General features: G+C 41.3%; 3 protein-coding genes across 12 annotated transcripts in view; 1 reads left to right on the top strand and 2 right to left on the bottom strand.

The window, feature by feature from the left end:
- The window catches only part of LOC129359170 (tyrosine-protein kinase receptor UFO), a 39953-nt gene extending 37053 nt beyond the window's left edge, over positions 1-2900 (top strand). For both annotated transcript variants that reach the window (XM_055028604.1, XM_055028605.1), the window contains exon 20: positions 108-2900. In XM_055028604.1, coding sequence (XP_054884579.1) covers positions 108-564 — 457 coding nt within the window. In that variant the 3' untranslated portion in view covers positions 565-2900. The remainder of the gene's footprint in view (positions 1-107) is intronic.
- A 2824-nt stretch (positions 2901-5724) lies between these two features.
- Positions 5725-11049, bottom strand: LOC129359248 (galectin-6-like). Of its 3 annotated transcripts, none has more exons than XM_055028745.1 (16): positions 10965-11049; positions 10210-10298; positions 8996-9200; positions 8357-8470; positions 8246-8278; positions 8135-8161; positions 7737-7766; positions 7606-7641; positions 7352-7381; positions 7244-7267; positions 7133-7159; positions 7033-7059; positions 6913-6942; positions 6252-6340; positions 6016-6181; positions 5725-5943 (listed from the first exon to the last, which is right to left on the bottom strand). In XM_055028745.1, exons 1-16 carry the CDS (start codon positions 11007-11009, stop codon positions 5800-5802), a joined length of 1116 nt encoding a protein of 371 aa, XP_054884720.1. In that variant the 5' UTR covers positions 11010-11049; the 3' UTR covers positions 5725-5799. The 3 variants fall into 3 exon arrangements, with proteins under 3 accessions (XP_054884720.1, XP_054884723.1, XP_054884721.1); XM_055028748.1 differs by having other exon boundaries at positions 7352-7378; XM_055028746.1 differs by having other exon boundaries at positions 7737-7763.
- A 1312-nt stretch (positions 11050-12361) lies between these two features.
- Positions 12362-26747, bottom strand: part of ryr1b (ryanodine receptor 1b (skeletal)) — a 96122-nt gene continuing 81736 nt past the window's right edge. For all 7 annotated transcript variants that reach the window (XM_055028738.1, XM_055028740.1, XM_055028741.1 and 4 more), the window contains 19 exons: positions 26578-26706; positions 25733-25837; positions 23443-23524; positions 22055-23364; positions 21138-21223; positions 20755-20929; positions 20548-20634; positions 20171-20425; positions 19967-20097; positions 19837-19879; positions 19557-19690; positions 18668-18728; positions 18447-18593; positions 18238-18372; positions 17085-17241; positions 16036-16100; positions 15822-15922; positions 14836-14887; positions 12362-14760 (listed from right to left, as the gene is read on the bottom strand). In XM_055028738.1, coding sequence (XP_054884713.1) covers positions 14665-14760; positions 14836-14887; positions 15822-15922; positions 16036-16100; positions 17085-17241; positions 18238-18372; positions 18447-18593; positions 18668-18728; positions 19557-19690; positions 19837-19879; positions 19967-20097; positions 20171-20425; positions 20548-20634; positions 20755-20929; positions 21138-21223; positions 22055-23364; positions 23443-23524; positions 25733-25837; positions 26578-26706 — 3351 coding nt within the window. In that variant the 3' untranslated portion in view covers positions 12362-14664. The remainder of the gene's footprint in view (positions 14761-14835; positions 14888-15821; positions 15923-16035; positions 16101-17084; positions 17242-18237; positions 18373-18446; positions 18594-18667; positions 18729-19556; positions 19691-19836; positions 19880-19966; positions 20098-20170; positions 20426-20547; positions 20635-20754; positions 20930-21137; positions 21224-22054; positions 23365-23442; positions 23525-25732; positions 25838-26577; positions 26707-26747) is intronic.

Raw genomic sequence — 26747 nt, 5'->3', positions numbered from 1 at the left:
TTTGTGATGCGGTGCAACCATAGCAACAGGATGGTTTACAACAGAGAGCAGCTGATTGACAAGAGAAAAGCTGAAAACGATGTTTACGGTTTCTGTCCGACCTGCAGCTACTCTCTGATGTTCTCCTGCTGGCTGCTGAGCCCGAAGGACCGGCCGTCCTTCGAGACGCTGCGCTGCGAGCTGGAGAAAGCCCTGGAGGACCTGCCGGACCCGCAGGACCCGGACGAGATCCTCTACGTCAACATGGACGAGTCGTCCTCGGAGCTGGGCGCCGTGGGCGGCCGCGACCCGGCCGAGGCCTCGCCGCTGTGCCTGAAGGGCCTGGAGTCGGTGACCGCCGCGGAGGTCCACCAGCCCAGCCGATACGTCCTGTGCCCGCGCCGCGAGGCCGGCCGGGCGCTCTCCGACTCGCTGGAGAGCCTGGACATGCCGGTGTCGTCGTCCGCCGCGACGCTGCCGCTGCAGCCGTCCTGCCACGCCACGCCGGACCGCACCCCGGCCCCCACCCCGACGTTTGAGCTGCTGGAGGACATGGAGGCGACCAGGAGGATGCCCTGGCAGTAACTGAGCCAAAGCACTAACTCACCACAGCATGCTCATGGCACGAAGGCTTCCTCAGGCCGATGAGAGGATTTCCAAGGGGCTCTGAAGACGCTTCTTCATCCTGCAAACTGCAGGAGACGCTCACGGTTTTATGCTGCAGATCCAATATTTGCAGCACAATCTGGAGCTGCGTTTCCATGACAAAATGCTCAAAACGTTTTTGATCATCTTCTAATGTAAAAAAACTGAATTTTGCTGCCACATCATTTCCTTTAAAGGTTCCAGTACCACGTAAAACCAACCTTCAGTGATTCATCATGTTGGTGCTTTGATTCCTTCATGCATTTTTGAGAAATGCATGAAGAAATGCACCCAGCTAAATCCATTTAGCTGGGTGGACGAAGCCCCGCCTTCGAGCCGCAGCTCCTTCAGACTAGCCGGCAGTAATTAGCAAACACCACAGCCACGCTGGTGAAAATGTTAAAGGGTTAATAGAGGAGCCATGTTGTGATGACTTCCTGAAGGCGGAGCTTCAGAAAGAGCAGGAGCTTCTTAAAGTGACAAAGACCCAATTTCTTTCAAGAAATTTTACTTAAAAGTAAAACATAAATGCTACATTGTGAAAATAAGCCACTCTGTGCCTGGAAAACATATCACTGCCTCACCCAATGCTCAAGGTTTTAATTTAATGAATTTCTTTTCATAATTCCAACTTGCTGAATTTGAAGGTGAATGGAAACGCAGCTACTGAGATGAAGTTTCTCCTCCTCTCCAATGAGACGCCGCCATGCTGGACCGACCCTGTGAAACCAGCTGACACTGCCAGACTGAACCGATCCCACTCAGACGGACGACTCGTTTCAGTCGGTTTATCTCTAGACTGTAAAGTATTTTAATGACATATCTGTTTAAATCACTGCGGTGTGAAATACCAGGTACAATCCCAGGTCTGTCAGACTACAGAGAGCAGAAACAGCCACTTAAAAACGCTTCACTTCGCTTGGACTTTTCTCCGCTTTTCATCTTGTTACAACCACAAACCTGAAAATATGATTTATTTAACAAACCGACAGCAGAGTGAAGGAGTTAAAACCAGTCAATACTTAGAACTGATCAATACTCCAACAGTGTGTAGCTAAATATTTTGCTTTGAACTATTTTTGATGACCCCAATTAATCTTTGACTCTTTAGCGTTACAAACGGCACAATCACATAAAATCCCAGTTGGGCGTGTCAGGGTTTGTGGTTGTGACAAAACGCTGAAACAGCAACAGTCTGAATCTGAAGCCCGTCCTGAAACTGGATCTGACCCGGTCCGGTCCGCAACACATACTATCCTGCACCTTTCCTCCAACACGGGCGTGACGACCTGCATGACCCCTGATCCTCCGGGCATCAGGTGTTTCTACATTTCATAGGTAGAGGAAACGGACAAAAACTTTCAAAAGTAAAACGTTTTATAGAAAAATCTTGGAAATTATGGTGTTTGAAAAGTTTAAATGTTGCTAGAAAACTTTTGAGAAAAATTTCAGACATTTTCTTAAAAAAACAGAAAAAAACGTTTGACATTTCTGAATTTGAAATATCAAAATGTTGCTAGAAAAATATGAAAATTTCTAGAAAGAAATTGGGAGATTTTTGTCTGATTTTCAAAAGAAACATTTTCTAAAGAGAAAGTTGGAGTTTTAAATGAAAATAATCTCAGGCATTTTCTAGAAAATAAACATTTCTGTGTTTGAGAAGTTAAAATGTTGCTAGAGAAAAAAAATTATCAGATTTGATCTTTGTTCTGAAAGAAATCTGGAAATTTACAATTTTCAGAAATCAGAAACTTGCTAGAAGAAAATCAGAAATTTTGAAACTAAATATCCAAACGTCAAAAGATTTGCACATTTTCAAACTCAGAATTTTCTTGAAAATCTCAAAATGTGAGTTTTTTTTTCTATCAAACTAAATTTCCACATTTAATTTTTTTTTTTTTTTTTTTTTTTAGAGAAATCTGAACATTCCGGTAGTTTTTCTTGTTGAGCGGAAACCTCCAATCAGCAGCAATAAGGAACAGATCAAACAAGGAAATGTTTCAGTGTTGATATCATTCAGATTTTTGTTTTTATGCAGATTTTTTGTATTTCTTCAACTTTTGCACTAATGACTTCCAGTGGTTTAGACATTATTTCCCTTAAACTTAAAAAAAAAATGAATTGAAGGAGAACAAATCCTGGGAAAAAGCGCAAAAACCGTCATCCAGCTGCTCTTCTTCTGCGGTTTCTCCAACTGTTGCACTGAGGAGGAGCTGCAACATGTATGCACTTATATTTTTATGTATGTATATAAACAGTTTATTTGTAGTCCTGTATTAAGTCTTCAGATTAGGTTTTGCCGTCTTGGGAGAAGAAATCGTGCTGTGCTTCTTTGTGAGCATCAAAGGTACTTTAAAACCGTTACAGAATGTTATGGAGAACTACTTCATTTCCCTTTTCTGGGTTGTTTTTGTAATACAGTGGTACTTTCAGAGAAAAAAAAGGTGCTGGATTCACTTCCTGTTTCCTGTACATGGAGCCTTTTCTCTTCTTCCTCATTATCCTCATCAGCTTTCACAACCTTCCCAAGTGCCTTCAAAGAGCCAGTATTGTGCATTTTGTTGAATGTGTTTCTGCTGGTGTTTCTACATTTCTAAGGATTTTTGTACAATAACTACTTTGATTTTGTCACTGCCGATGTTTTTAGGCCCGAGCAGCTAAGCGCTGCGAAGGCCTATTGTTTCTGTACTGTTTCTTATTATTATTATTATTCTTCCACCCAAATGAATTGGCTTTTTGGGGGCTTTATCATATTCAAAAACTCACCAAACTTGGCAGACGCGTAAAGGGAGTTTCAAAATTTTGTATTTTAAGGTCATCGCAAAAATCCCATAAGAAATGCCTCAATAGCGCCACCTAGAAATTTTCAAAGGACCCTTTGCTATTCACTTACTTCATCGTAGAGACATGAAATTTGGTACACTTGTAGAGCTCCCAAGATGCTCAAAATTTACAATTAATGTCATAGTGCAAGTATCACAGGAAGTCGGCCATTTTGGATTGAAGGTCCAATTTTGAGGCCATTTTTGCCGTTTACAGCCTCTGTATTTGATCGAACTCCTCCTAGGGATTTCGATTGATCGCCTTCAAACTCGGTCAGTCTGTTCATAAGGCATGTCCCATCTAAAGTTATCAAAACGGTGAGTTTTTGAGTATGCTGAAGGGGGTTAGCAGGGGTCAAAGTTCACCTACTCGCCATAAAAAAATAAACTGCTATATCTCCTACACAGAAACTCACAGAGGCACCAAAGTTTCTGTGATTGATCATCATCGGGTCTCCTACAATATCCTATGGTCAAGTGATGACATCACTTAGGCCACGCCCCCTGAGAACAGGAAGTGTCATGTTTTACTGTCAAAGGTCGCTATCTGACCCCTTTGACCTCATCAACATGAAACTGTGCCCAGACACAGAAGACATGTTGGTGTATTGAGGATTCTAATCCCGACCAGCTACGATGGAGTAGGTGGGCGTGGCGGCGTGGCGAAGTGACCTGTAACGCCATCGCCATACGTTTGGCTCTCAATTCCACATTTTTGGGCGCAGCTGCTCCAACTCACAAGGATGGATCCTCATCCACTCCCCGACAGGAATCCATCACAATATTTGGTGGGCGTGGCCTAATTTCTCTATAGCGCCCCCTAGAAAACTTTAAATGATGAGCCCCAAGCCATGCTTTAACCTACAATTACGAAACTTTGTACACATGTGTACCATGTCAGGACTTACAAAAAAGTCTCTCGGAGCCATGGTCGAAACCCCACAGGAAGACGGCCATTTTAGATTGAAGTTCAAATTTTGACCCCATTTTTGACATTTACAGCCTTGGTATTTGATCGAACTCCTCCTAGGGATTTCGATTGATCGGCTTGAAACTCGGTCAGTCTGTTCATAAGGCATGTCCCATCTAAAGTTATCAAAACGGTGAGTTTTTGAGAATGCTGAAGGGGGGTTAGCACGGGTCAAAGTTCACCTACACGCCATAAAAACATAAACTGCTATATCTCCTACACAGAACCTCACAGAGGCACCAAAGTTACTGTGATTGATCATCATCGGGTCTCCTACAATATCCTATGGTCAAGTGATGACATCACTTAGGCCACGCCCCCTGAGAACAGGAAGTGTCATGTTTTACTGTCAACGGTCGCTATCTGACCCCTTTGACCTCATCAACATGAAACTGTGCCCAGACACCGAAGACATGTTGGTGTATTGAGGACTCCAACCCCGACCAGCTTCAATGCAGCAGGTGGGCGTGGCGAAGTGACCTGTAACGCCATCTAAGTTTGGCTCTCAATTCCACATTTTTGGCCACAGCTGCTCCAAACTCACAAGGATGGATTCCCATCAACTCCCCGACAGGAATCCATCACAATATTTGGTGGGCGTGGCCTAATTTCTCTATAGCGCCCCCTAGAAAACAGCAGCCCATAGGTTATGTTGTTATTAATTATTTAAATATACATTATTATAACTTTTTATATATATATAAGTTTATTTCGTGGGTTAAAGTACAAACATTCATTCATTTTTGCTAGAAATAATACAAACAAAGTCATTCAGCAAAACTTATGACACAGCGAAGTAAGAACACACTGGGGTCAGTGTTGATGGAGTACCACTGGCACCTTGTGGCGATATACTGGTACTGCTAGTGCAATACCAGTATTGCCCCAGCAGGAGGCAGTGGTACTCCATCAATGAGAAAAAAGATCGACTCTACGAAATAACAGTCAGCCGGCGACAGCTGGAGCTGCGAAGTTTTCCTGAACATTTTGCCTGCTTTTTGGAGCCACAGAACTGGACTACGCTCAACATTTTGCTTGGATTTTGGAGTTGCAAATCCGAACCACGCTTTTGAGAAAGAAGGCTCTGTTGGACCGAGTTGGAGAAGTTTAAACTGAGCAACAGCTTCCGCGGTGCGGGCGGAGGCGCTGAAAACTGCGTGAGAGCTTCTGTGGTGGCGTGAGGCGGCGGTTGCTCGTACCCCGCGGTGGCAATAGGCCGGAGCGGCGCTTGGCTGCGAGGGCCGTTCGAGGCTGCTTGCAGCTTTAATTTTACAATGTTTTTGCATAAGAAATGAATAAATTCAAAAGCACATTTTCTTCCTGAGCTTTATCAATGCAAACAACTGATGCAAAACTGAAAACTGCACAAAAGGAAGTAGCGAATCAGAAGTGGACGTAGGAGATCTGAACGTCTCCGTCGATCTCCAGTTTGTCGATTTCGCTGAAGTTTGTTCGGTGGAAGAAGTCGAACAGGTGCTGCCCGTTCACAAACGCCTTAAACCTCTGGTTGCCGCAGCGAATCGACATCTGGAGACAGAAAACCCGTCAGAAAAACACATCAGAAAGTGGAGCCGGACCCGATCAGGAAGCGAAACTCACGTCGAAGTACTGCCCCTCCACGAAGGGCGACCCGCTGAGCTCCCGCTCCTCGTTGCCCCACCGCCCTCCGGTCCGGGCGTTTCGCACCACGACGCCCTCCTTCACTCTGGGGTTCATGTGGAAGGCGATGTCCTGGGTTCTGCTCACCACCAGGTTGAAGCCCATCCTGGGACACCCAGGTTCTGTCAGCGCTCGGTTATCGGCAGGATTTGTGCAGCCGGGCAGCGAGAACGAACCTTTTGGCCCCGCAGGGCACCAGGCCCCGGACGATGATGGTCCTCTTAGGGTACATCCCTCCGGGGATCAGGGCGGCGAACGGAACAGGCTGAGAACGGGAGCAAGTTTCACTAAATCACACAGCTGTTACATCACAGGTTGGAAACCAGGGCCGGTGCCAAGACAAACGCTTGGGGCCCCCAGACCACCAGAGGGCCCCTTAGAGCGCCGCACCAAGACGACAAATGCATACATATAATTTCTTTGGTTTTAAATAGCATTTAAAAAATAGAAATGAAATGTTATTAATTATGGAAAAAATAATTTCAGTTGCACAATTTAATTTCTTAACCCCAATTTCAGCCATAATTCTAATCCCTTTCCAGATGCTATTCTTGTATAACAAACCACTGAAGAAATCAATAATCTATAGGTTTATTGATAGGTGTTTGTCAGTGCAGGGAAATTATTTAATCAACTTTTATGCTTATTTACCACTTTGTGATTCTGAAAACATGAACTAGAAACGTCAAGAACAAACTGCAGCTCAGTTCCCGATCCACAAGGGGGCGGTAAATAAACAAACATTACAATGAAGTAACTTTAAAAACAAACACTGTAATTCATTAATTACGTAGTTATATAAAAAAAGAGATAAAAGTGTTTGGTAGAAACACTTACTGGGTTGTAGAGCGGCTGCCCTCCCATCCCCTGCGAACAGATTTATAAAAATGAGAAAAGCATCAGAAAACGTCAGTATGGAATAATAATGCTGCCAATATTACTGAGATTTTCTCTCACCGGCAAGTGGGATCCTGGAAAACCTCCCTGTTTGGGAAGGAGTATAATTATGACACAAACCGTCTTTTGATAGTGATAAACTGCAACGTTGTGATTTTACCCCCATGTTGCTTCCTGGTTTTCCGCCCTGCAAATATTTACACGTTTCAAGTGATTATAATAGGAGAAAATGTTGAACGCAGCCATTACTGATGTGCTTATCTGAACTCACTCCCAGGCTGTCGGGACATCCACCCTGGAGATCAGCCAGAAAAAGTCGTTTAAATTATTTTGATATACAAGAAATTATTATAGATAATAATAATAAATAGTTACAGACCCCCATGTGGCCTCCAGGATATCCTCCCTGCTTAAAAAACAAATAAAAATATTAAATTAACTTCGTATAGAAAAGTTACTAGGTAACAGTGCGGTGGAACTCAAGCTTTTTTATCAACATTAAAGGATAATTTAGTTAAAACAAGCTGCTGTATCTTTTGTTGAAAAGTTATTTGAAAGTTTTCTTATTTTGCCGTTTTTGAAGTGTACCGAGATGTTTGCGAGAGTTTGTGTTTTTACAGTGTATATACTCACTCCCATTCCTCCGCCCGTGCCATCAGGATATCCACCCTGGGTTTTGTCAGAAAAATAATTTAAAAAACATATTTTGATTTTCTTTGAGCCACCCTGAAAGAAAACTATTGAAAGTTTCTAAAGGTACACACCCCCATGCTGCCTCCTGGGTATCCGCCCTGCTGAAAGGAGGGAAGAACATATTTTCTCTTTCAATTTATTTCTGACAAACTCTCTTCTAGAAGAAAAAGAAACATTTATTCTTTTTGTGCCAGAATCCTGAACATTTGTGGAATAACAGAGAAAAATCTCCTGCTTCATCCAACGACGCTGCATCCAGCAGACCATTAAACCACTGAGTATTTCATAGTCATGTTAGCTGAGCGCACAAACTTGACCTGCCTAATTTAAAAATTATTTTTATTTAAAAATGTTTTATCTGTTTTGTTTTCATATTTCTTACATTAATCTGTTGAAGAAAGCCAAAATAAATTATTGGTTTTTTGTTAGCTATGTATTTTACATGGATAAATTGATTGTAAATACAAACCCCCATGCTGCATCCTGGATATCCGCCCTGTGAAGAAGCCATGTTTAGTTTAATCCATGACGTGAGACCAAATGGAGGAAACGAATAGCTGAGTGTGAATGTTGTACTCACTCCAGTTCCTCCAGGAAACTCGCCGCCGCCGCCCTGAGGCAGACACACGTTCACGAAACCTTCTGCTACATTTATTTGCTGAAATAAAAATGGCCAACTGGCGTGACTCACCCCGATGATGTTAATGGTCTGGATGGAAACGTCTCCGGCGACCTGGATGGCCCGGATCTGCTCCACAGGGAGCCGGTGAGGGAACAGGAAGAAGTCCTTCCCGTCGACTTTAGTCTGGAGCAGAAAGAAGAACATGATCAATCAATCAATCAATCAATCAATCAATCAATGAGAATAGTAATAAATCCATTCTCTGTCACTTTAAATCCAAATTAGCCACTCCTGGTCATGCCTTCAAATTCAACGTTCACACACGAACGGGAAAATGGCAGCAAACGGATGTGACATCATACAATCGTGCATCTCTGAAAAGCAGAAGTTGAGCCTCCAGCACAACAAACAAGAATGCATCTGGTGGATAAGGCGGTAAAACCAGCTAACTAAACATGCTAGAGGTTAGCTTGGGTTGCTAGGTGATGGGCGGAACTCTGCTGGGGTTGCTAGGTAACGGGCTGAGTCAGAGGTTTTTGAAACGACTCAATTTCCAAACAAAAAAAACATTCCTGCCAAAAACTGATGAGGTGGTTTGTTTTCCAAGGTGTTTTTAGAACCGGTGGAGAAACAGATGGGAGTATAAAAAGTATAAAATGTGAATTTTGATTCATTGGTTCCCTTTAAAACCACACGCTTGTCGTTCACCTGGAATCCCTCGGAGGTGATCATGATGACCAACTCGAAGGACTCGCCCTTGGAGAAAGGCATCCTGCGGATCTTCTCCTCCGACATCCAGGATCCGTCTTTACGGCTGTTGAAAACCACCTTGTCCCAGCCGTCGAACCGAGGGTTGAAGTGCAGGGCGACGTCACTGGAGTCCGACTCTCCGCACAGAAGGTTGATCCGAAACCTGGCAGAGACAGAACCGGGTCAACAGCAGCAGCTTCCCTCCAACTTGTTCTCACTTTGCAACTGCAGGCGGCTGCAGGATTTATTGGAGCTGCGTCAGCGACGTGCCGAGTGTTCGTGTTCAGACGGCCAAACAAAGGGAGAACATTCCTGCCAAAAAACTCAGGAATTTTGAGATTCATCTCAGACTTTTTCTAAAAAAAAGTTAAAAAAAAGAGAAAACTTCTGAGTTCCAAAACTGACAAAAAAAATTGACATTTTCAAGAATATTTTTGTAATTACTCCCCAAAACATTTTTTCTGGCAAATGTTTCATATTTTTTCAAACTCTGAATTTTCTGAGTTTGTTTCTACAAAATCCTATTAATCTAAAAAATTTTGTTTATTTATTTTAACTTCAACAAATTTCAGATTTTTTAAGCTCAGCAATTTCAAAAGTTTATCTTGAAAATCTCAGATTAATTTCAAAATGTCTGGGCTTTTCTAGAAATCTTCAAATATTTATTTAAAACTTTTGGATATTTTTGTCATCAGAAAATTTTCACGTTTTTTTTTTTTCTAGAAAATTTCTGAGATTAATAGAAAAGTTCTTTGTGGAAATTTGCTGCTTTTATTTTCTTTCTACACCACCATAAATACTTGCCACACTTAATACTTTCTATAAAAAGAACCGTGAAAACTTTTACAGGCTGAAATCGTTCCCGAAGCCTAACCCTAACCTTACCCTAACCCTATCCTAACCCTAACCCTTAACTGCAGAATGTAAACAGGTGGATCCGGAAACAGAAGATGTTGTGAAATAGATAAACATTTTTCTCTGTGTGTTTCAGCCGATTACAGCCTTTAAATACGACTCTATTTTTAAAAATGAAGACAAAAGCCGAGCGGTGGGTTAAAGAAACAGACTCCACCCACAGAGGGCGATAGAGGTCACACCAGAGTTTCTCTGGAGCTAATTAAAATGATTTAATGGATAGAAAAGCTTCAGATTCAAATGTTTTAGAAACTCGCCTGGTGATGTTTTCAGGAACCGATCCCTGGATGTAGATGGACACTCCGACCCGAATGCCGCCATAAATGGGGCCGAGGTACGGAATGCACTGCAAAATAATTCAGATTTAATTAGAATAATTAGCAACTTTCAGAGCTGGGAGGTGATCATTGAAGACAAATAAAAAAAAAGTGTTGAATGCAACTTCTGAGGTTAAAAAAGTGAAAAGCAATTTGAGAGTGTTAAAGTTTTACCATCCAACTAACTTTCACAATTTCTCAAAGTGGAACAGTACCTTTAAAAACGAAAACAAGTTTGAATTTACTGTGGAATTTTTTTAAAGTAATTTACTAAAATCCTTAACTAAAGATTCAATAAAGTCAAATGAAAGGAAAATGATTAAAATGTTTTTCAAAAAGCCGTAAAGATAATTAAACTATCACCTTTGCTAAGAAGAATGGTAAAAAAAAATGGTCACAAAAACTATTTAAAGTTCAACTTGCTAGGAGACGTTTAATATTAACGGATCCATTTTATTTGTAAAATTAAAAACACAAGAAAAAAGTCGAAATTATACAACTTTATTCTCGTAAATGTATTTTAACATATTTGTTTTTTTCCTTTCTTTAGTAATTAAGTTACTTCTTCTGCCTCAGATTTAATTGTTAAATTAATCTGGAACTTTGAAAAGTTAAATAAAAAGTAAAAGCCGTTTTTTTTGACCGTTTTCGTCCGTTCCCATCGGTCCAGTCAAAGTCCGGCAGCAGATACTCACAGGGTTGTAGACGGGCTGGTAGCCTGGAGGAGCGACGAAAGTCATGATGATGAACAGACAGCAGGAAAATCTGAGCTTCACTTTATATGAGCGACGAAGGAGGGAAGAGAAACGCAGACAAACAAACTGCTGTTGACTTTAGCTGGAAAAAGTTAATAAAACATGAAGGGTGTGTTTTTACCATCCAGTTCACCTTTCAACATCTCAAACCAAAACTCTAATATTTATTGCACCTACATTCAAAACGAAGTTTCTGTAATCTAATCTCTTTTCTCCTCTGATGTTACATTTATTAAAAGTGATTCTGAGTATTTTCAGGAAACAGAAACTCTACTAATTCGCTTCTCCAGCTCTGGTAACTGCAGGTATTTTCCTTCTTTTGTGCTGCATTGAGGTGGGAGGTTAATCCGATAAACGCCTGTAAACTCAGCGCGAAGGTATGTGTACAAATGTTTCAGGGAACAAAAGCGGCAAGTTAATAAAAAATCTGCATCTTTTTTCTCCAAAAAATCCTTCATATTTCCTAAAGATAAAAGTCCAGTCAAAACTCAGGAGGTTTAAAATATTCAAAACTGAAATTCTCATTATCTAATGATTTTGTTCAGTATCACTCTTAAAAGCATCACAGAACTGCTGGAGATTAGATTACAGGGCTGGCTGAATTCAAAGGCACACCACACTTTTCAGATTTAAAAAAGACATGAAAAAATGTAGAAACATGTCGTATTAGACATGTCTTCCCCCTCAACCTGTTGGTTGATGACATGAAATCCAGAGCTAGCTAAAAACAGGCTGAGCTAACCCTAGCGCGCTAATTATTGTGCTAGAGGTACATGCTACAGCACAGCTTTTAGGGCAAGCTAACGTTAAATTCAATTCAAATTATATCTGCCTTTACAGGCACCGATTTAATTTTGATATAGTTTATACATTTTATAAATCCTTCAGATGTTGTATTTATGTCTTGCTCTCTACTGTCTGTTGTATTTTGTTTGTGTTTTTAATAAATAAAAACTTAACAGTTGATAACCAAAACGTCAACGAAGACTTTAATCAACTGAAAGTCTCAAATAGACTGGAAAAATTAATTTAGGGGAAGCTAAACAATTTCAGGCTAGCAGAAGCACTAAATAAGAATTAGCTCCTCTATTAGCATATTAGCATTACTCTCCCTATCACTAGTTACTTCAAGACATTTAGATATGGGGGAAGCTAAGTGTGCTAACAAAAGTGCTAAATGAAAAATTAGCCCCACTTAGTGTCTCCATCAATTGTTACCTCGTTATCTCGTAGCTAATTGTGCTAACTTTTTCAAAGTTAGTGAAAAAAGTTTGCTCTTCTACCAGCATGTTAGCAGATTAGCACAAAATGCTCAAATAAATGACCAGACGCTCCAGTTGTCCTTAAAATAATTTGTTTATTCCATATTGAAACGCAGAGTTTAGTCAGAGACTCCCGGTCAAGTGGAAAGTTGTGACCTCCGTTCATCTTCCAACCATCGGACCGACCGAAACGCTCCGTCTCCAACCGGTCATTTGTACGACATGGAGAATTTGTGAATGTGTCAGAAATCAATGCGTCACACACACAACTTTGACTGAGACAAATTATCCAAATGCTGAATTTCTAAAAATATCTATGGTAAAAAGCTAACGAGCCGAAACAAAAGCAAACATTCTCCAAACCGGAGGCCATTTTCATTATAAGACTAAATCTCTTCACCATCTTCAGTTTGAGACACATTCATGTCTGAAAACTAAATTATTTCCATACATCAGAGCCTTAAAGAAAAATAAATAGAAGAATCCATGGTGTATGTAAAATATGTCTTTTCATCAAGTTCTTATTAGATACATTCAACACTTATTTCAGTGGACCAACGTTGTGCAGAAAGTCTCTCTAAATGGCTTAGTCTGCGTAAAACAGAATAAATTACCTCGGCGTTCCCCTCGGATGTGTGTTCGTCTCACTATCGGTTATGGCAGAGAGACGGGAGTCCACATTGTAAGACTGCAGAGTGTCTAAACAGATCATTATTCCAAAAATCGGGTTTTTGTCAAGTCGGTCCGAGTTCAAGCAGTTCATAATTGCTTGTGAGAATCTTTCGTTTCGAGACGGCGAAACTCAAATAGACGTAAAATCGGTCACTTCGTCTCCAGTCATTTTCCTGTGATAACGAGAAACAAAATAATGATCGACTGGGTCAGAATTGACATGCAAAATGCCCAAACAGGAAGGGAAACCAGCAGGTTGATTCTGATCTGTGAATAACGTGTTTTTCTGGGTTTGTGACAATTTTTCAGATTGCTGAAGCCACACTGAGGTTCGGCTGCATTAAAACGTAATGATTAGAACAGAACTGACAGACAGTGGTGGGCAGCGCTAACCGAAATGTTAGCAGCACTAACCCTAAAGCACTAATCACAAACATTAGCTCCACTAACTGTAAAGAATAACATATTTAACAGAAAGTAATTATGAAGCGCTAACTTAAATTTAAATTATATCTGCGTTGAATTTAATTTTGACCCTATATAATCTGCAGTCTCACAAAGCTCTGAGACGTATTTACTTTTAATTTTGTTCCTGTATAATTTCTGTTTTGACAGTTGACAACCAAAAACTTTGACATAGTTGTCAAACGTTATTCAGCTGATAGCTTACAAAAACAGTAAAAATAAATTAGCACATAAGAATTTACCTGAAAAGCATTTAGGGGAAGCTAAGCATGTTTTAAGCTTTCAAAGTTAGCTAATCGCTAAGCTAAAAATTAGCTCCACTATTAGCATATCTGAATTTACTTGAATAAATAAATGTAGGGAAAGCTAATTGTGCTAAGATAGTCAGAAATATAAATTTAGGGGAAGCTAAGTGTGCTAAGTGTTTTCAAAGAAAACAATCACTAAACAAAAAATTAGCTAAGCTATTAGCACATTAGAATTTACCCAGAAAAATTAATTTAGGTGAAGCTAAATGTGCCAGAGGTTTTCAAAGTTAGCAAAAGTAGCAAACAAAAAATTAGCTCTGCCATTAGCATGTTAGCAGAAGTGTGCCCACCACTGCTAGCAACTCGACAAAATACACAAAAGCAGCCAGAAACACGGACTTCTCATGCTAACAAATACTCTGAGACACATAAATGACAACGACCCAAAAGGCTCACAGGGTTTGATTTTCCTTAAAAATGACCAAAAACCCTAAATCTTCCGGCACATGATCAGAACTGAAGACGCCATTTTAGGTCAGGTTTTAAACCTCGTTACGAAAACAAGAGAAGAAGAACTCCAGTCGTCTCGAGTCGTGAGTTTGTGACCGTTTCAGATTTTTCCATGAGACCTGATGGAAAAGGTTGAACCTCAAAGAGAAGCTACAGAGACTGACGGCTAAAGCAGTGACGTCGCTATAGGCACTGGAACGTTTACAGCACTAGCGGCTACGTTAGCCGCCACGCCGTCAGTCCATATACAAGGCAGTCTATGTTTAATTTAGACAGGAAAGGCCATGTGATCACAGCAGGAGCTTCGTTTCGCCTCCCGGGTCGTTTTCTCCAACCTGCTGCTGAAAAGTGCGGTTGAAAGGTGTGCATAGCTTCAAACAGACGAGAAAGAAATGCAAGACAAATGACAAAACTAAGACACGGATGTTCCAGCTCTGAACTTCAGGACGTTTCGTCCCGTTTCCTGTCGGGAAGCGGCGCGGTTTATCCCAGCTGGTCCTCGTACTGCTTCCTGAAGCAGTCTCCAGCGGGGAAGAAGTCCCAGCATCGCTCCTGGTACATTTTCCACACATACGACTCCTGGGAAAAAATTATTAAAATTAAACAGAATAATAAAATAATAAGTAACGATGATAACAAAGGGAAATGACTGACCTGTCCTGTGTGTTCTGTTTCATCTTTGTTGATGAGATACATCAAGAAGAACCTGAACAAAGGAAAACATCCACTCTTCAATGCAAAATCACAAAATCTGATTTTTTTTCAATTATAACATGAAAAACAAATTATAATCTACCAATGGAACTAGGATTTATTGACTTAAAATAATTTACACAAACCCTGGGAAACTTGCTAAGCCTGGCGGTCGGGGCAGTCATTCATCCAGCGGCAGCCATGTTTTTGAGTTATAAAATGTTTAAAGTTGACAGGAAATTTTAAAATATCACTTGATCATTATGTGTAGCTGAAAGATTAATATCTGAAAACCAACTATAAAGTCTTAAAAAATGCAAACATTTAAAAAAAACTTACATAAATAAGCAGTGGTTAGCCTGGCGGGGACACAAGTAAAGCCTGGAGGCCCGCCAGGCTTATAATACACTGAAGAAAACCCCAATGTTGTTTTAAGTTAGTTTAGTCTTATTTAAAGTGTAAAAACACGTCTCCACTACAAACTAGACCAATATTTTGAACCCACAGACATTTTGCATGTAGATTTTGTTCCCAGAAACTGAAAAATCTTCCTATAAAATGTTTGATTCTGAGATTTTAGCTTCTCTTTGGAACTTCAAATCACTTTGGTACACTGCAAAAACAGAAACTGTTCCCAAGTATTTTTGGTCCAGTTTCTAGTGCAAATTTTGAAATAACACAGAAATAACTAAGAAGTCTCTTTTGAGCAAATTATAGGATCTTGTTTTCAGTCAATAATTCTGGAACATTCGTTATTTTTTAACCACTTTGTTACTGGTTTAACTGGCCACCAGTAACATTGGATTATTTTTTAAGTGTAATAATCTTATGTGCTAATTTATTTGCTAAAACAAGCTCCTGTATCTTGCTGAATACTTGGTAGGATTGAGTGTTTCTGCAGGGATTCCTCCTCTCAGAATGACCAGATTAAACTCAGATTAGCTCACATGTAGTTGGCCAGGTTGTGCTCCTCCAAGGTGTGAGTCTCAAAGCCGTGCGGCGTCGTGTCAAAGTAGTCGCTTCCTATCCCACAGATGAAGCATTTGGTCTGAACGGGAAACAGGAAGTTCAGAGAAACAGGAAGTTCAGAGAAACAGGAAGTTCAGACGAAAGGGCCTGAAGGCGGCAGAGACAGGTCAAAGGTCAAAGGTCAGGGCTCACCTCCATGTCCTCCCTGACCTGCTCCTGCTGGTCTCTGAGCTCCCCAAAGGCGTCGATGATCAAACCTGCAGAAAGAACAGGAAGATGGATGGCAGGACGGACATCCAACCAGCATCCAACCAGCATCCAACCAGCATCTGACCAGCATCCAACCAACATCTGACCAGCATCCAACCAGCATCCAACCAACATCCGACCAGCATCCAACCAACATCTGACCAGCATCCAACCAGCATCCAACCAACATCCGACCAGCATCCAACCAGCATCCAACCAACATCCGACCAGCATCCAACCAGCATCCAACCAGCATCCAACCAACATCCGACCAGCATCCAACCAGCATCCAACCAGCATCCAACCAACATCTGACCAGCATCCAACCAGCATCCAACCAGCATCCAACCAACATCCGACCAGCATCCAACCAGCATCCAACCAACATCCGACCAGCATCCAACCAGCATCCAACCAACATCTGACCAGCATCCAACCAGCATCCCACCAGCATCCAACCAGCATCCAACCAGCATCCAACCAACATCCCACCAACATCCCACCAACATCCCACCAACATCCAACCAACATCCAACCAACATCCAACCAACATCCCACCAACATCCAACCAACATCCCACCAACATCCAACCAGCATCCAACCAGCATCCAACCAACATCCGACCAGCATCCAACCAGCATCCAACCAACATCTGACCAGCATCCAACCAACATCCGACCAGCATCCAACCAGCATCCAACCAGCATCCAACCAGCATCCATAAAACTATAAAATCCTTCTATCTTTTTATTTCTTTACCTAAAAACCGTTAAACTCAGAAATCCTGATTCCTCAAAACTTAATTTATTTTGACTCTTTACTCATTTTCTGTTTAATATTTTTTCATTTCACTGAAGCCTGAAACATGAAAATTGACCAACTGATGACGAAAAAACATTTGATATGTTTAGTTCGTAACGTCCAACACGAAGCCGTTAGCGTTTCGCGTTAGCGTTTTGCGTTAGCGTTTCGCGTTAGCGTCTCCCGCTCACCCTGGATGATCGCCAGCAGGATGACGATGACGAAGAAGAAGAAGGTGATGTCGAAGACGACTCGGTAGAGCTCGTATTCATCCCCGGCCGGATCCTCGATTTCATCTCCGATGCCTCCGCCGGCGCGCACGCCGACGTACATGTGGAACAGGTAACACTGCCAACCAGGAAACGGGGAAAATGTAGCTTATTAGGAGTGTGAAGGTTTTAACCTGTTCGTGTCTCATAACACAGATTAAACAAACTAACATCTTTAACTGTCTTGTGTTGCATCGTCAGTCTGCCTGAACGTCCACAAGCTCCAAGTTTCACTTATTTCATCTCTTTGCAACATGATAGAAAATAAACAGTTTGTAAATTAACTTTAAAAACAAAATGACTCCTTTAAAGCTTTCTGTAAAACTGAGAACGTTTGATTTGAGACAATAAAACCTTAATTGATTTATTTCTTAGTTATTTTCACATAGGAAATACAATTGTTTACATTTTACTTTGGTTGGACTGCAAATACTTAAATCCTGATTTAAACATCGTAATTAATCGGATTCATTTTTTAAATAAATTGATGGCACCAGTTTATTATCTATTATTTCTTTTTAATACGCTTCATTTCAAAAAGACAAAAGTATTTTTGGTCCAGTTCTCAGTGCAAATATCACACGAAATAAGGCGCCAAATCCACTGGCAGAAAAATTAACTTGTTACATGGGAAAACTGCGCCGTTACCTAGCAACCCCTGCCAAGCGCAGCCCGTTACCTAGCAACCCCTGCCAAGCGCAGCCCGTTACCTAGCAACCCCTGCCAAGCGCAGCCCGTTACCTAGCAACCCCTGCCAAGCGCAGCCCGTTACCTAGCAACCCAGTTGTAGTTCTACTGGCAGATTATTTCACTCATAACATTGGAGAATAGAATTAATACTTTTTATTTACTTAAACAAGCCTTTATATTTACCAAAGTTATTTGAAAGTTAATTTTGTGTTTCCCATGAATATCAAGGAAAAAGGAATTTAGTGAAAACTGGCTACTATGTCTTGGTAGCCAGTTGCTTCTACGTTGTTTTTGTTTGATTTCAACATATTTGAACCGGACTGAACTGGTCGGGTTCTGTGTTTTTCCAGTGCTGTTGTTGTTTCCGGAGCTCATCTCCACTCACGGTCATCATGTCGTCGCACTTCATGTCCGGTTCGTCCTCGTCTTCGCTCTTGTTGTAGAACTTGCGGAAGAAGTTGAAGGCCACCACGGTGTAGAGGTACACCACCACGGCCAGCAGGCCGACCGTCATCACCAGCTGCAGCAAACACTCGGGTCAGACACGGTTTTCACCCCTAAACACCCACAATGCACCTTGGACGGGCGCGCCACCTGTTTGCCGTTGTGGGTGACGGAGGACAGGATGGTCCGCAGCGTTTTGACGCCCATGGCGATGTCCAGGAGATGGCAAGCGAAGAAGAAGTTGTTGTAGTGTCCAAGCATGGACATCAGCATGTACCAGACCAGGTAAAGGAATGTCTGGGAGGCGAACGGAGGCGGATCAGCAACATCCATCCTGACATTCTGACGTCCAGGCGGCTGGTTTTACTCACATTGTCGGTGAAGACGACCCCGAACTTCCAGATCTGATATTTGATGTCAATAGACGTTATCCTGCAGAGAGAGGAGAGATTATTACTTCTGTTCTGGTTTAAAGGGACCTATTATGCTTCTTTGAACAGTTTAGGACACATTCATGGCCTAAATAAAACCTATTCATTAAACTTTTCTCACTAAATCATTCTTTGATAATAAGATTTTAGGGCGCCTTGTCACTTTAAATCCAAATAAGATGCGTGTTGAGTTGGGCCCCCAACTCAACACTCATGATTACCAATTGGTAAGTCCACTAACGCTCTGAAAGCGTCCCGCACCACTGCTCTACTCTAACAATTCACTCCCGTAACAAAAATATTCAAGTTACACACGACAAGTCTTGTCTAGTACGTTTCTCAGGCTAAACATTTATGTTGCTAACATTGCTTGAGTTGATCCAACAGTTTAGTTTCAGTAAATAAAACACATGAACGGTGTTTTAGAGCGTAACAGTAGAAAGAGTTTCATCAGTAAATCTGCAGGTGGTTTTACTGAAGACACACAACGTATAGAGGTAAGAATGTGGATGTTGTGTTGTAAACAGAGAAAGCTTTGCCAGAGCTAAAGTCGCTAAGTTTAGCCTCAGCGTTAAAGAGAAACTGACAGTAGGAGCCCAAGAACTTGATGAAAGATACGATGTCACCCCGACCTTTTGGCGTCAGACGTGTCATATTTAGAGGCTGTTAAAAAAAGCATTTCTCTAAACTGTTGAGAGTTTTTTGAAACATCTTATTTTCCAGAAACAAACAAAAAAACCATAAACTTGCAGCCGAAAGCGGCAGGGTGTTTGTTCAAAGCAGCAGAAACCGAAGCGGAAACCCAGAGCTGTGAATCATGCGCGCGTACCAGCTGAACATGGAGGTGTCCGGTTCAGGCTTCTTCTCGTGCGTCATGGCGCTGACGTCCAGCGACGCCAGGTCCATGCCCAGCAGCTCGGCGATTCTCTCTCTGCCGTAGATGTCGCCGTATTTATCCAGAACCTGGACGCCACGCGGAAATGTTTGGGTTAAAGTGAATTAAAATTCACAAAAACTTTATTAAGGGAAATTAAATGTTGTTGTAACTCATTTTAATTGTAGATGTTGTAGCTAGTGGTGGCTGCTGGCAGCCGTGAACCTAAACCCACCTTTCTCTTCACAAACTTGTCCCAGTAGTTATTTGGGAAGGATCTGTATTTAGGTAAAGAGTAAAAACACTTTAATCAATCTTATTCTCAGCTAAATACATGCCCAGGGATAATTCTGGGCATTTCTTACGGCGTGTTGAGGACCAGTCTGTCCCACTGGCCCTTGATGTCATCGTCTTCCGGCTGCTCAGTGACATAAAGTCCATCAAACTCCAGCTTTCTGGCCAGCTCCTTCTCTCTTTTAAAGATAACCAGAGGAACCTGGAGGGACGCAGACGAGACGGTGAGGCGAAAACCAAACGTGTCGGTGCAGAGAGGGAGGATCGGCCCAAACCTTCAGGCAGTTGTAGCCGATGATGCAGAGGAAGGAGATGATGGTGTGAACAATGGAGAGGAAAGACAGAGCCGGCTCCATGTAACCGGTGCTCTCTTCCAGGAAGTAGTACAACGGGCCCTCTTCGTCGTCATCTTCCCCACCTTCCTCCAATCCGGACCCGTCTTCCTCAGCGCCGGAGCCTTCGAACAGGCCGGAGCCCTCAAACAGACCAGAACCTTCAAACTCCTCCTCGCCTGGAGGCGAGTCGGACACCTGCAAAGGTCCAACAGGGAATGAGAGCCCAGAGGGGGGAACCATCGATACGGGACCTTTGCTTTGCATCGAGTCAGATGGAAAAATGAAACAATCAAACTATAAAGTCTCCATTTACTGACCTTGTAGAAGAGCAGGATGAAATTCAGAGCGAATGCGATGAACAGAGCCAAGAACCGCAGGTTGTAGAAGTTACGAGAGAGGTAGTTCTGGGAGGAAACAGAAATCAGAGCGTTTGATGAATCAGACATTCCTGAATTACCCGGCTGACATTTATGGCTTGTGTCTCCGATTAGCTGCTGCTGCGGTGAAGACGGAGAGCGCCTCACCATGAATTTAATCCTCTGCACCTCCAGCTCGTTCCACAACTCAAAGCCGCCCTCCGCAGGTTTCTTGTCCTTCTTGGTTTTTGTTTTCACCGTTTTCTCCTCCACCTCCTCTGGTTCTTCTTCCTTCACCTCGGGTTCTGGCTCGGGTTTCTCCGACTTCTCTCCATTCTCAATACTGGAAAAAAATATAAACAGACCGGCTTGACATCCGGTAACAGAAGCAACCAGAAACAATGAAAGGGCATCTATAAATCACATTTTACACGCTTTTATGCTTCCATTTCTAAGAAAAAACATCAAAGACGATCATGGCTTTTAGACTTTAGATCAAATATTAAAGACAGGCTCTTTATCTGTCCACCTGCAGCAGGTTTTAAACTCACTCGGCCTTTTCTGTTTCCTGGGGAACCTCTTCTTCTGCTGCTGCTTCCACTTTCTCCTCCTCTCCTTGTCCTCCCACTGCAGCCAGCTGTTTGAGTTACAGTGACACAAGCAAAACGTTTATACTAAATGAACCGATACCAAATTCATGTTCAAGTTTATTTTTAAAAACGGGCAATATGTACTAATGAACGTTTACATGCAAATAGCCACGTAGTTAATTTCCATATTTAGTCCCTCTGGCAGGTTGATTGTGAACCACAATAAGAAATACAAGGATAAAAACGCAAATAACACGGATAAGAAACTTTCAAACACTTGTTTTAAGTTAATAATTCATATATATTGATACAAAAGTTCCAGTTCTTTACTTATAAGACATCGGAATTTGTTTTATTAATAATCCCTTAATATTCATGGAACAGTAATTCCATTAGCAGATTATTTTATTTTTGCCAGGACATTTTGCCCGTCGTTTTCCGTGAAAATAATCTGCCAACGAAACTAGAACTTTTTATCAATATTATGTATTTGATATAAAGTTGATAACTTAGAAGAAGCTCGTATATCTTGCTGAAATGTTAGATGTATATTAGTTTTGTCTCATTTCTCATTTGTGAGTTTTTTTTTAAAATAAACTGTTCAAATGGCGTTCAAATATTGTATAAGACAAAACAAAATCTTGACACTTTACCTTTTTGTAACAATTTAGTCGTTCGTGTTTTTGGAGTATCTTGGCAATTAAAGTGTTCATTTTCACAATACTGTTGATCTGTTTGAACTCTGCACCTCAAAATTCATCATAGTATGAAATAAATGAAAGTACTACTATAAATACTGAGAAGTAAACTAAAACTAAGCAATATTTAACTAATAAAAACTAGCAAGCACACAGCAAAGCTAATTAAAACTAAGTCACCAGTTTCCTCTTCAGCAGCGGCGTTCCCTCTGGAGTCGGAGGCTCCTCTGTTGTCGTTTCTCCAAAATCTCCGAGACCTCCCGGTTTGTCAAACCCAGGCAGACGCCCACCTTCCCCTTCCTCGCCATCCTCTTCTTCTTCCTCTCCTCCAGCCGTGTCCAAGAGGTCCGCCCCCCCGTCCGCTTCCTGGACCTCTCTAGCTCCGGGTTCGGGCGGCAGGTCTCCATGCACCTCGTCCTGGGTTGGATCCGGCATGCTGGCTAAGATCTCTGTGACCGTTATCTTCTTGGCTCCCTCCACCAGGCCGCCACCAAACAGAGCCTTCCAGATGAGCGTGAAGAAGCCCTTGCACACGTTGTAGACGAAGATGAGGATTCCCATCAGAACCGTGTAGACGAACGTCACCAGTCCGATCACCATCTCCTTCACCGTCATCCTCCGGAGTTTGCGGTATTTGCGCCGCAGGTTACGGAAGGTGAACATGCCGAAGAAGTTCATGACGCTCTTGAGGAATTCGGCAAAGGCCGATGCCGACTCCGGAACGGCGGCCTCGCCGTTGCCCTCCTCGCCCTCTCCAGACTCCGCCTCCTCTCCGCCGCCCTCTTCCTCCTCCTCGTCGTCTTTCTCTTCCTCGCCGTCTCCCTCGGGCTCAGAGATGGACGCCGCGATGTTCATTTCAAAGATGGTGTCCTCGCAGAAGTTGACGAACATCTCCATCTTCTCGCTCTCTCCACCCTCGTTGACGACATCGAAGATGAACTGCCGCTTCGACTCCCTGACCTGCGGCATTTCCCACTGGTTCCTGTTGGCCTCGCTGATCTCAAAGTAAATGCGCTCGATCCTGCGGCTGGCCCCCATGATCTCAATGCGGCCGAGGAAAGGCCGGAAGTAGTTGAGCACGCTCTCCGCCTGCTCCAGGAAGTTCTGCAGGCGTGTGTCGTGGGGCACGTGCTCAGACAGGTTGGTCAGCAGGACAGCGATGTTGAACCCGATGTCTTTTGCCGGTTCCTGGAAGCGATCTGCGAATTCCTCAAAGTTGATCATTTCGTTCTCGTCGGCCTCAGAGCAGGAGAGCAGGAACTGGATTTCTGATGGGGAGTACTGCTTCTGACTGTCCATGGCTTTGGAGAAATCCTTCTTGGAGATGAGTCCGCGTGGATCCGTCACGTAATCCCGGAAGGCGTCGGACGCCACGATGTCTTTGAGCTTGAGGAACATGTCGAAGAACTTGAGGATCATCTCCACGTTGCTGGAGGACTCCACCAACATGTCAACCATCTGCCTGGCAATGGTGCCGTTCACAACGTTACCTAAAAGTAGCAAGGTGTGAAAAAATATTAGGACATTTCAGCCGAAACAGAAAGAAAATCTGTAGCTAGAGAGCCAACCTTCAAGTAGAGACAGCAGCATGACCACCATGTCCTTCTGCAGGTCCAGCAGCTCCTTCAACAGGCCGATTTGACTCGAATCCTGCAAGATCAACACGCCACACATTTCACATCCAACTACATTTTACAGCTTAACTGAAAGATACAGGTACTTCCAATGGTGGGCACTGCTAGCTTAAATGTTAGCTGCGCTAAAGCACTAATCTAAACATTAGCGCTGCTTATGCTAAAGCGCTACATCAACATGATATGTAGTGGAAGCTAAATCTAAATACCAGCAACCAAATACGTTTTTCACTCTTACTTGAGTAATTTCTTGGAGGCTATTTTTTTTACTTTTACTTAAAATATGTTGAATTAGTGACACAATTAGTTGAGTACAGTTTTTCAGTACTCTGCCCACCTGTGGCTGTTACACACACTCCCATTCTTTCACAAATGTTTGTAGGAAGCAAAGTGATTACGTTTCACGTGTGTGAGCAGGGAATTGATTGAAACAAGTAAATTAGATGTTTTAGAGAGGAAAAAAAAAGGAAACATCTGCATAAATATTCTGGCAATTTTTTATGCCAGAATATTTTTATCTTCATTAATCAGCTTTGAAATCAGTGAAATTAGCTTATTTGTGTTTGTAATGTCAAGATTTACATTGTTTGTGGTGCTAAAGAGTGACAAAAGATGGTACCGCTAACTAAAAGTTCTGCTAATGCTAAAGTGCTATGGTAACACAATCTTTAGCAGAAGCTAATGCTAAAGTTAGCATTATGAGAATGAGTTTTATTGTATTCATGTATGTTTGCGCTAAATGTTTTCAAAGTTAGCAAAAAAGTAAAAATGAAAAGATTAGCTCTGCTACCAGCATATTAGCTGAAGTTTTCCTGCCTCCACACACACATATATATATATATATATATATATATATATATATATATCTATATATATATATATATATATCTATCTATATATATATATATATATATATATATAGATAGATATATATATATATATATAGATATATATATATATATATATATATATATATATATATATATATATATATATATATATATATATATATATATATATATATATATATATATATGGGGGAAGCTAAGTGCGCTAAACGTTTTTAAAGTTAGCAAGATATTAGCTTCACTTTTAGCATGTTAGCACATTAGCAGAAGTTCATTTAAGTTTTTGGTTGTAGCTCCCATTTTCAGTATCAATTTATTTATTTATTTGAATCAAAATACTTACAAAAGCTCAAACATAAATGATGAGACATTTATGTTTCAGGCTCTCTTTCAAATAATCTGTTTATATAACTTTTAAACGTTTTAAAAGGCAGCAAAACAAAAATTGGTTCTTCTATTAGCAGATTGGCGAAAGTGTGCCCACCACTGGTGCTACTTTTGAGAAATTTGTTTAAAAATTAAATATAAATCACTACCTCAGAGTGTGTTCTACTCCAAAAATGATCCTGGGTTTGCATTTATAGACAAAAAATACTCATGTTTAGCTTCACCAGTATTACAATTGAACTAAATTATGGGAAGAAGGACAAAAAAATAAAATATTGCAATGCTGTTTGTGAAAAAAAGGGCTGCAGGATGGAAGAAATAAGCAACTGATTGGTGCATTACCAGAAAACAAGAGGAATAAATCAATGATACAGAACTGAAACTGAGCTGAGAATGATGGTAAAGCATGCGTTATCCTTGAAGAAGCACGACAGAACTGGGAATGAAAGGTGTGCTGGAATAACACAAAATCTTACGACATTTCTTTGTCCAGGATCAGGGTGCATCTAACAGAATTACACATTTATATTAGATCTAAATAATTTTACATCTTTACAAAGAACAGAGTCCACAGTCTATTTAAGAACTAATAAAAGCATCAAAACAGAAATAAAAATCAACATTTCTGAATGTTATCACTGGATGTCACCCTGTCAAAATAACACATTTTCCTGAATGATAAATTATGTCATTAATTACATGACATAATAATATTGACACAGTTTTCTAGTGACACATTAATAATGTTATAATAATGCAAGTTCACCCTCTTAAGATATTTCAGATATCCAAAATAAGACACAACTAAAAATAAAATAAAAACTCCACTTAAACCAAACCATAAATAAAACAGATATGATGTCAGCGAACAACACTGCCCTTAAATATTATTAATCATCAGAATGGAAATTATTGAGCTAATTTTCATTAATCATCAACTGATTATTGTGAGTCAATAAAATAACTTCCTGTATTTGGTTTTTCCTCACCTGTGCCAGTTTCATCATCATATGAGCAAAAACATGGAGGAAACCCACAACAGCGTCCCACAACCTGCTGTGGGCCAGAGACTGCTGGTTACCAGTGCAGGGGCCCTGAAACACACAAAACATCCAACCGCGTGTTTTTAAAAGGAAATCTTTTCATCTTTCTGACCCAAATTATTCTATAGACACGTTGCAGCGAGACGTCTTCCGACATCTCCCTGGTGGAGGGCAAAAAGCTGCTCGCTGACGATGATTAGCATTGGATTTAGCGGTTAAGTTGTCAACAAAACGTGCTAAATCTGAAATGTGTTTAGCGTGTTGTGCTGTTGCTGTTAACGCCACGACAACAAAGTCAGAAAAAGTTTTCATTAAACCAACAATAGCGGGTGAGAGAGAAGCGTGTCAGCTATGCTAGCTTGACTATGACAATTTTAACATGTTGATGCACTGCAGAACTATGTGTTTCGGTTACGTAAAAACAAAACAAAAAAAGGTGGAGCAAGTGTTTAAATTAGCTAATAAATCATTGCTGCGCTAGCTTAGCGAGTAGCAGCTAATCTGCCACAGCGATCACTTATTAATGACTGCAAAATAAACATCAAGGCTAAAAACATAAAACTAACAGACTTCAGCGGTTTTTCTGTTATTTTCTCTTTGCTGTGACGAACTGCACTGAATTAATACTTCGTGCATCTCCAAATTTCACTTTGTTGATGAAATTCTTGATGGGAAGTAACAGAATCGTGTTTCTATCCTTCAGCTTTGTGCAATTGTGTAAAATTTCCATATGTAAACAATGAGCTAATTTAATCCACATTTAGATTTGAATGAAAGTTATCTTGACTCACCTGGATGTACTCAGTCAGGCTGTTGAAGACTTGCTTAGCCACAGTCATGGCTTTGGAGAAATTCCTCTTTCCGGGCTCGTCGATGATGTCTTTCCCTGAGTAGTACCAATAAAAATCGCTGATGGACTCCTGTACATATAAAGTTATTATATTAGTGTAATTTCTGCCTT

This window comes from Poeciliopsis prolifica, unplaced genomic scaffold, assembly GCF_027474105.1.
Source record: "Poeciliopsis prolifica strain line A6 unplaced genomic scaffold, Auburn_PproV2 SCAFFOLD004, whole genome shotgun sequence".
NCBI lineage: Eukaryota > Metazoa > Chordata > Actinopteri > Cyprinodontiformes > Poeciliidae > Poeciliopsis > Poeciliopsis prolifica.
Note: the sequence above shows the minus strand (reverse complement) of the source record. Positions and strands in the feature narration are given on the sequence as shown.

What these genes read in the sequence shown, in the direction of transcription:
- LOC129359248 (XM_055028745.1), bottom strand. Translation starts at nt 11,009, where the DNA reads ATGACTTTCGTCGCTCCTCCAGGCTACCAGCCCGTCTACAACCCT. An exon ending in TTCCAGGATCCCACTTGCCG is followed by an intron (nt 6,943 to 7,032) that starts GTGAGAGAAAAT and finishes ATCTGTTCGCAG; the next exon opens with GGGATGGGAGGGCAGCCGCT. An exon ending in GTGCCCTGCGGGGCCAAAAG is followed by an intron (nt 6,182 to 6,251) that starts GTTCGTTCTCGC and finishes TGGGTGTCCCAG; the next exon opens with GATGGGCTTCAACCTGGTGG.